The 9,681-nt window shown below is 44.7% G+C and overlaps 1 protein-coding gene across 1 annotated transcript; it reads right to left on the reverse strand.

Moving 5' to 3' along the window:
* Positions 1-8,015: 8,015 nt before the first annotated feature.
* Positions 8,016-9,081, reverse strand: LOC147578543 (uncharacterized). The gene is made up of 2 exons (XM_086715281.1): positions 8,662-9,081; positions 8,016-8,529 (listed from the first exon to the last, which is right to left on the reverse strand). The coding sequence occupies exons 1-2, from the start codon at positions 8,830-8,832 to the stop codon at positions 8,392-8,394; spliced, it is 309 nt and encodes a 102-aa protein (XP_086571407.1). The 5' UTR covers positions 8,833-9,081; the 3' UTR covers positions 8,016-8,391.
* Positions 9,082-9,681: the final 600 nt, after the last annotated feature.

Raw genomic sequence — 9,681 nt, forward strand, 5'->3', positions numbered from 1 at the left:
AATGGCTAACATTAAAAAAAGATAAGAACTAGGTGTTGGCAAGGAGGTGGAGAAAAAGGAATTCTTGTGCACTATTGGTGGGAATGCAAACTGGTGCCGCTACCATGGAAAATGGCATGGAGGTTCTTAAGAAAATTAAAAATAGAGTTATCATATGACCCAGTAATTTTACTTGTAGGTGTTTACTCCTAGGAGTTATCAAACCCCTAGGTTATCAAAGAAAATGTAAGCTCCTAGGCATCAAAGAAAATGAAAACACTATTTTGAAAAGATACAGGCATCCTTGTGTTTATTGCGGCATTATTTACAAAGGTCCAGATGTGGAAGCAAACTAGCGTCCATCAACAGATGAACAGATAAAGAAGACGTGAGATATATATGTATATATTCATACACACAATGGAATATTACTCAGCCATACAAAGGGTGGGATCTTGCCATTTGTGACAATCTGGATGGACCTAGAGGGTATTGTGCTCAGTGACGTAAGCCAGACTGAGAAAGGCAAACACCATATGATTCCACTTAAATGTGGAATCTAAAGGACAGACGAATAAGCAAACAAAAAGCAGAATCAGACCTGGAAATACAGAGAACAAATTCATGATTGCCAAAGGGAAAGGGGCGGGGGATGGGCAAAATGAGTGAAGGGCAGTGGGAGATACAGGCTTCTAGTTCGGGAATAAATACATCACGGGAATAAAAGGGAGAGCATAGGGATTATAGCCGATGATATTGTAATAGTGTAATATTGTAATAGTGTAATAGATGATATTGTAATAGTATAGTGATAGTGTAATAGTGTAATAGTGATATTGTAATAGCGTTGTACGGTGACAGAGAGTAGCTACACTTTTAGGGAGCATAGCATAACATACAGAGAAGTTGAATCGCTGTGTTGCACACCTGAAACTAATGTAATATTGTGTACCAACTATAATCTTATTAAAAAAAAATTTTTTTTAAGGCCAAAGGATAGAATTAGACAAACATGATTACTCTACCTAACGGTTCATTGGCACAAGGAAGATGGGAGCTATCGTTAGGCCACCATGTTTGAGGAATCCTTGACCACACCTTTGTGGAAAAACAGCTGAATTCAGAAAGGCATTACCAGTCGAGGGACTGCCGCGTCCTTCCCAGCCATTCCTCCTGCGGGAAAGGAGTGCCTCTAGATGGGATACACACCAGAGATCGTTGAAGAGGCAGAAATCAGGCAAACAACAACACCCAAAATCTGTCAAGATAGATATCTGTCAAGGTTGTTGTTAGCAATTATTTCGAAGGGGCTTGCCATTTGCCCTGTAAGGTAATTTTTTAATTAAATAATTATACCATGATTTTTTCACTAGCCAAATAACTGTAGGCGAATCATTGCTTTGATTCTCAGTTTTTTCACTTACAAAATGTCACGGTTGAACGAGATGATTTCTAATGTTTCTACAAACATAAACATTCTAATTGACTGATTTACTAGTTTCTTATGTAGAAATGTGTGGGCCGTAGGAAACCATTAACTAAATGATGTCTTCCCCCAAGGCATTTCATACTCACTAGTGCCAACACTCCAAAGACCAACTTACCAAAGACATATTAAAAAATCAGCATACATTTGGGCGTCTGGGTACTCAGTTGGTTAAACATCTGACTCTTGATTTCAGCTCAGGTCATGATCTCACGGTTCGTGAGTTCAAGCCCCGCATCAGGCTCTGTGCTGACAGCATGGAGCCTGCTTGGGATTCTCTCTCTCCCTCTTTTTCTGCCCTTTCCCCAGTCATGCTCTACCTCAAAAATAAATAAACAAAATGATGATACTGAATATCAGATTCACTGTTTTTTAAAAAAGAAATTAGAATGCTTTTAATAATTTTTTCCAATAGTGATGATTGGGAAAGGAAAATTATCATCTCTTTCTTTAAATCTGTAGTGGAGACTTTGGTTTTTTTTTTTATTTTTTTTTTAATTTTTTTTCAACGTTTTTTATTTATTTTTGGGACAGAGAGAGACAGAGCATGAGCAGGGGAGGGGCAGAGAGAGAGGGAGACACAGAATCGGAAACAGGCTCCAGGCTCCGAGCCATCAGCCCAGAGCCTGACGCGGCTCGAACTCGCAGGGCTTGAACTCACGGACCGCGAGATCGTGACCTGGCTGAAGTCGGACGCTCAACCGACTGCGCCACCCAGGCGCCCCTGTAGTGGAGACTTTGTAGAGAACATTTTGAACAGCTTTTCTGAAGTATAATTGGCATATGACAAACTGTACATATTTATATGCCCTGATACAATTAAACATATGTATATACCCATGAAACCATCACCACAGTCAAGATAATAAACATGTCCATCAATGCAAAAAGTTTTCTTGTTCTCCTTACTAATTTCTTCTAACTGCTCTCCCCAGAATACTACTGATCTCTTTTCTGTCACTATCCAGCAATCAGTTTCATCTTTTAAGAATTGTATATACATTGAATCATATGCTATGCAACCTTTTTGACTGGCTTCTGTCATTCAGCATAATTATTTTAGATTCATCCATGTCGCTGTGGGCAGTAATAATTCCTTCCTTTTTATTGCTGGCAGACAGATACCAGTTTGCTTATCCATTCGCCTTTTGGTGGATATTTGGGTTGTTTCCCCTTGGGGGCTATCGTGAACAAAGGGCCATGAACATTCGTGTACCCATCTTAGTACACACGCATGCTTCCATTTCTCTTTGGTAAATACCTACAAGTAGAATGCGTGGGTCAGATGATAAATGCATGTTTAACTTTTTGAGAAATAACGAGACTGTGTTGGCCAGGATTTGTGTGGTTTTGCACAAGTTCCCACCCAGCATGTACGAGGGCTCATATTTCTCCACATGCTCATCAACGCTTGGCATGATCAGTCTTTTTCATTTTAGCCATTCTCATATGTGTGCAGAGGTATCCTACTAATCTCAAGTGAAGAGACACGAGGGGGGAGAAAAAAAGACTGGTGCTGACGCATTTCAGGAAAGATGCCTGTCGGTTAATGCCATGCTCCTCGAATTCCCCCAAGCTGCCTCAGTTATTGCTCCTGCTGAGCCTGGTTCTCCAGCTGATTCGATGATTCCAAAAGCCACCTTATACCTTCTAATACATTTCTTTTACCTTCAAGGTAGAGAATAGGCCTCTGTTGCTTGGAACCAAAGACCTCCTTCTGCCATCGGTGGCTTTGGTTTACGTCCCCCTGGCAGGCTTTCCCTCACCACTTTCTGGCAACAAGCCCCACCCATGCCCTAACGACAGCATCTTCACCTCCAATTGTTTATTTATTTTTGAGAGAGGGAGAGAGAGAGAGAGAGCACATGTGCGTGCATGAGCGGGGGAGGGGCAGAGAGAGAGGGAGACAGAGAATCCGAAACAGGCTCCAGACTCTGAGCTGTCAGCACAGAGCCCGACACATGGCTTGAACTCACAAACCGTGAGATCATGACCTGAGCCGAAGTCAGATGCCCAACTGACTGAGCCACGCAGACACCCCGGCATCTTCACCTCTAGATCCTATTGCCTCTAACCCAAGATCTGTTCCTCTTACACTTCTGGATTTATGAGCCAACAAATCTCCCTTTTTCAGCCTCGTCTAGTTTGAGTCAGGTTTCTGTCACTGACAATTGACGGAAATCACCCCGTGCCCAGCCTTCGTCTTGTCTGTCCTGTACGTGTATACGCGGAGCTAAGCATAAGGCCTGGAAGTCAACAAGTGCTGAGCGAATCAGTAAACTACTGCATTCTTAAAAATCAGAGACGTTTTGGGGCGCCTGGGTGGCGCAGTCGGTTAAGCATCCGACTTCAGCCAGGTCACGATCTCTCCGTCCGTGAGTTCGAGCCCCGCGTCGGGCTCTGGGCTGATGGCTCAGAGCCTGGAGCCTGTTTCCGATTCTGTGTCTCCCTCTCTCTCTGCCCCTCCCCCGTTCATGCTCTGTCTCTCTCTGTCTCAAAAATAAATAAAACGTTAAAAAAAAATTTTTTTTTTTTTAATCAGAGACGTTTTTATAAAGCTGTAATAAGAAACGGGAAAGGTTGCTTTGAGAGGCTGAATGGTTAAGTAGACCACTGCAGCCAGACTACCTGGGAGTGAATCCTAGCTCTGCCATTTAGCAACTCTGTGACCTTGGGAATTGATTATTTCTCTGTGCCTCGGCTTCTTGAACGCTGAGATGTGGATGATAATAGGACCTACCTCATAAAGTCGTGAAGATTCAATTAGTTGATTTACAAAAAACATTTAAATAATGCTTGATACATACAAGGTTTTTTTTAAAGTCTGTTTTTTTTGTGATGCTGATACTCTTTTGGATGAAGGAGTCAATATTGAAAAAGACTTTGATGGGATCTTAGGTGAAATGCCTACTTTCCCTAAGAGTCACGTTTTTACTGTTTAACCAGGCACATATAAAGACCCACAATCTGACTCAAATAACTACCGTAAGGTGGTTTAGCAGCAGTTCATGTAATAAAGATCTTGAATTTGGGGAGTGGCACAGGTTAGCTGACTACAGGTTCATTTGGAGCTAGGAGAATGGCAAGGCTATCATAAAACGAACTCCCCGAGATTAGACTGAGTTACTAGCAGCAGTGTCCATTAAAGAAGATTATAACCCTTGGGTCCTTCGCTCAGCTCTCATCCAATGAAGAGTGCGTGCTTAGCACTTGGTCAGGCTGGAGAGCCTCTGATAGAGAGGGAGAGGAAAAGGAGCGAGGTGGCAAACCTCGGTGCAATTTGAAGAACAGTTGAGAGCCCTCAAACGGCTTGCTCCGAATACCAGGAGACTCCAAGAAGAGGACATAACAGTCTTCGGATACTTGAAGTGTCCTGTGCAGGACTTCATCTGACATGCTCCAGAAGCCCAGGGTGGAATGCCTCGGGGGGGCAGACTCCGGCTCAGCGGGAGGACGTGCTCTTTTCCCAGGGAGTGCCTGTCTGCTGATGGAGAGGGCTGCCTTGCAAAGTTGCATGCAAGCTGGGTGAACGTGAGTTTAGGGACACATTTGCAAAGCATTGTGGGAGGGATGGATCATACAGGACTGCTCTGTTTCATTTCACACTCTAAAAATAGACACGAGTCTATTTTTTGAGGTTTTTGTTATTTATTTGAGAAGAGAGAGTATGTGTACTTGAGCGGAGGAGAGGGCAGTTGGGGGGGGGAGAGGGAGAGAGAGAGAGAGAGAGAGAGAGAGAGAATCTTAAGCAGACTCCATGCTCCGTGCAGAGCCCGACACAGGCCTTGATCTCATAACCTTGGGATCATGACCTGAGCTGAAATCAAGAGTCGGACGCTCAACCAACTGAGCCACTCAGGCACCTCAAACGTTTTCAGATTTCTTACTTTGTACATTTTTTTTTTAAGGAGGCTCCATGCCCAATGTGGGGCTTGAACTCACAACCCTGAGATCAAGAGTTGCCCAGAGGCCCCACAGTACGGAAATTCTTAATTAAGTACGGCTGTGTATCCAAAGCAAGGCAACAGTTTAAATTTCTTGGACCTCTATTGTTGCTTTTCCTGGAAATTTTGTTTTTGTTTTGGCGCTTGCTTTTTTTCTGATTTTTCTGATTAAAGTAACATATAGTGATTGTAAACCATTTTGGAAAATTTGGAAAAAAGTTATGAAAACCTTTCTGGATTCAGAAATTACATGTAAAAGTTAAAAATGCACACTTTAGGCTGTTAGTTTTACATTTATTGGATGTGCTTGAGCTGTTTTTACTCATAACACTTCTGACACCAAATGTGTTGGGGTTTTTTCCACATCAATTGATCCTCCAACTCTCTAGACATCATTTGCTTGTTCCACAATTCAATTCTGAGGCTAACTACCAGGAGTCAGCACAGAACTTATAGGACTGCCCAGTCAAAAGTCTGAGATAGTCACCAGTACTTCTGACCAAACAACCAGCTACAAATTGGGGGGTCCCATGATTCCTTCCTCAGGTTCGATAATTTGATAGAGTGGCTCACAGAACTCAGAAAAGCACTTCACTTACTGTTAATGGTTTATTATAAAGGATACAACTCAAGAGTAGCTAAATAGAAGAGATGCATAGGGAAAGATATGTGGGAAGGGGTTTTCATGCCCTCCCTGGGAGGGCCACCCTCCCAGTGTTGTTTTTTTTTTTTTTTTTAATTTTTTTTTTCAACGTTTATTTATTTTTGGGACAGAGAGAGACAGAGCATGAACGGGGGAGGGGCAGAGAGAGAGGGAGACACAGAATCGGAAACAGGCTCCAGGCTCTGAGCCATCAGCCCAGAGCCCGACGCGGGGCTCGAACTCACGGACCGCGAGATCGTGACCTGGCTGAAGTCGGACGCCCAACCGACTGCGCCACCCAGGCGCCCCAACCTCCCAGTGTTTTGATGTGTCCACCAACCTGGAGGCCCTCTGAACCCCATGGTTTAAGGGTTTTTATGGAGGTTTAATTATGTAGGCATGATTGTTGAAATCATTGGCCATTGGTGATTGAACTCAACCTCCAGCCACTCCCCCCTTCTCAGAGGTCAGAGGTGGGGGGTGGGGCTGGTGGAGGTAAAAATTCCAACCCTCTAATTATGTCTTGGCCAACCCAGCACCCATCCTGAAGCTATCGAGGTGCCCCCCTCCCTAGGTACAAAAGACACTTAGCACACTCCAGAGATTCCAATGGTTTTAGGAGCTGTGTGTCAGGAGCTGGAGACAAAACCAAATACATGTTTTTAATTAAGTCACAGTGCTTCTTTTAAAAATGTTTAGGGGTACCTGGGAGGCTCAGTCGGTTAAGCGTCCAGCGTCCAACTTCGGCTCAGGACCCTGAGGAATCTCACGGTCTCTTAGTTGGAGTCCCAGCTCAGGCTCTGTGCTGACAGCTCAAAGTCTGGAGCCTGTTTCAGATTCTGTGCCTCCCTCTCTCTTTGCCCCTCCCCTGCTTGCTCTCGGTCTCTCTGTCTCTCTCAAAAATAAAATGTTTTAAAAAACCTTTCTTTAAAGAAATAGAAATGTTTAAAATGCCCCAACAATAGGTGCTGACTGGTTCGTCTTCTGAGGATTTCAAAACAATGTACAAATACCACTTCTCTGACTATAAAAAGGTAAAATGGGTCTTCTAGTTTTTAAAAGCATACTGATTCTTTTGAGCTCTTTGGGTTTGTACTGATCTAATCTATGCTTATAACTTTGTTGGCCTCTTGGCTAGAAACAGACTGGATCTTCAAAGAGTTCCGGGTCAGACAACCAAGGCCGGAATCTAAAGACCATCAGCCAAATACCTGGTTGACACATTTTAATTAAAATTGTTCTGTTAATGGGCTTTCCTCCTTTGTATGGTGATAAATACCAGGCAGCTTAACTAACATTTACTGGCAATTCCTGACTCCAGGGGTTCACTAAGTGTGGCCCTGAAGGGCAGCATCAGCATTACCCGAGAACTTGCTAGAAATGCAAATTCTCAGGACGCCTGGGTGGCTCTCGGCTCAGGTCATGATCTCACAACTCGTGAGTTCGAGCCCCGCATCAGGCTCTGTGCTGACAGCTCGGAGCCTGGAGCCTGCTTCGGATTGTGTGCCTCCCTCTCTCTGCCCCAACCTACTCGCATTCTGTCTCTGTCTCTCTCAAAAATAAATAAACATTAAAAAAATTATTTAAAAAAAAAAAAAGCAATACAAATTCTCGTGGCACCTGGGTGGCTCAGTTGGTTGAGTTTCTGACTTCAACCTAGGTCATGATCTCGTTGTTCCTGAGTTCAAGCCCCGCGTTGGGCTCTGTGCTGATAGCTCAGAGCCTGGACCCTGTTTCATATTCTGTCTCCCCCTCTCTCTCTCTGACCCTTCTCCACTCATGCTTGCGCGCTCTCTCTCTCAAAAATAAATAAAAAATTGAAAAAAAAAAAAAAAAAAGAAGTGCAAATTCTCAGCCCACCCCAGACCTACCGAGTCAGAAACTCTGGGGTGAAGTCTAGCGATCTGTGTTTTAACAAACCTTCCGTGACGTACAGATAACGTTTGAGAACCACTGCCTTAGGTACCTCCCTCCCCCCCCAAATCATGAGGAATTTGCTCTAATTGACTCACACACTCAACTCCAGTCACATGTGTATCTGGATCCGGGTGGTGGTTACACAGGCACATAACTCCATAAAAACTCCCCAAGCTCTACACTTAAGATCTATAAATTTTCCTTGATTTAATCAAACCTCGATTAAAAAAAAAATCACAGTCAAACTGTACTTCTAGAAAGCTGGTTGGGGCTGGGCTCGTCCCTGTAAATGAAGGTCATCAGACCCAGGGACCTTGGCTAGAGTAGCACTGTTCTCTAACTTGCCATGGTGAGCCATTCCCTGGTGCTGACAGCCAAGGAGGCCTGTCTGCAGCAACCTCAAAGGGGTTTATTGACGTCATTTAGCAGTGAGTTAGTCCCCAGGCGATGGCCTCAACTTGTTCAGTATCATCGCAGGTATGTCCCTGAGCCAAGACGTGAGCCGCAGACACAGGAAGCCCTAATGTGATCCTGGCAGCAGATAGGCGGAAGCACTGGTCCTTCAAGCAGCACAAGAAAAATAAGAGGAATCCAGGAAGCAGTGATAAAACCCAGCTGATCGGGGCTGTACATACAAGTCTTGGGCAACAGAGAAGCCATGGCCATGAGTCACATAAGCAAGAAGAACAGACCTGCTGAGGCACAGTCCTCAGTCCTCTCCTGCTGGCAGAGTCCTCAAGACGCTGAGATAGGGGGCGGAGGGAAGCACTGGCCAAGAAGTGTCCTTGCAAGGCCACAGCTTCTAGCAGGCGACTGTCCTCTTTTCTGCTTGTAAAAGTGAGGCACGGACCCTGGAGAGCCATGATGTCAATTCTGCACCGAGTCTCAGAACCACAGAAATCCTCTGCCCCAGCCCTGGGTTCCTTTTGTGTCCTGAAATGGAAACAAAAACAAAAACAAAAACAAAAACAGCTTTCAGTCTCCCTGACCCATCAGGAACTGCCTTCTTGATTAACCACCCCTCTCCCATTCTTATTTGGGGAATCCTTGCTACACTTTGCATCTGGACCCACTCCTGCTGATCCCCACACTGCTGGGAAATGCGAGTGAGCCTGGCGGCAGCGAATGTTCACTAAAAAGAAAAGCAGAAGGAAAACTGCACCAGCAGGTGGACCCAGAGTCCAAACTATGTTGTGCTCATGCGCGGGCACCTGCGGCTCTCCCAGCTAGCCCGGGTCCTCCCAGTTGCTTCTACAGCCCTGATCTGTCTCTGAGACTCTTGAATTGTGTCAAATGTGACATTTTTCATTCAAGTCCAGCCTTACCCAGTTGAAATAGAAACAAATTTAAAGCCATTCCTATCTACATCAGCGAAGTTCCCATTTATTTCCCAGACCATTTCAGGCTGGGAAGCAGGTAGCCTAGGCAGGTCACTTTCCAGCTCCTTTTCAGTTTTGTTTCTGATTCTTTGATTGCACTACTTTCAAATAAACAAATGGCGAATGCTCATTTCTTCCTTTGGCCACCCAGCTTCCAAACTTTACTTCTGTGTTGGGTGACTCTTTCATTGTCTTAAGTGTTGGGGGGGGGGGGGGGAAAGGCTTCCCTCCCACTACAGAACCTGAGGTGGACAGGTCACCCCTGTCTCCATCCCCTGGGATTTAGCCTGGGCAGCTGGGGACCTGAGCTCAGCCAATCAGATGCTGCCACCG

The sequence above is a fragment of the Puma concolor genome, chromosome C1 (assembly GCF_028749965.1).
Source record: "Puma concolor isolate L17-30 chromosome C1, mPumCon1.1.hap2, whole genome shotgun sequence".
NCBI lineage: Eukaryota > Metazoa > Chordata > Mammalia > Carnivora > Felidae > Puma > Puma concolor.

Bases quoted from the DNA above. Each gene is read 5' to 3' on its own strand.
- LOC147578543 (XM_086715281.1), bottom strand. From the start codon at position 8,832: ATGGCTCTCCAGGGTCCGTGCCTCACTTTTACAAGCAGAAAAGAGGAC. The intron at 8,530-8,661 runs GTCTGTTCTTCT...TGCTGCTTGAAG, and splicing joins TGAGGACTGTGCCTCAGCAG to GACCAGTGCTTCCGCCTATC.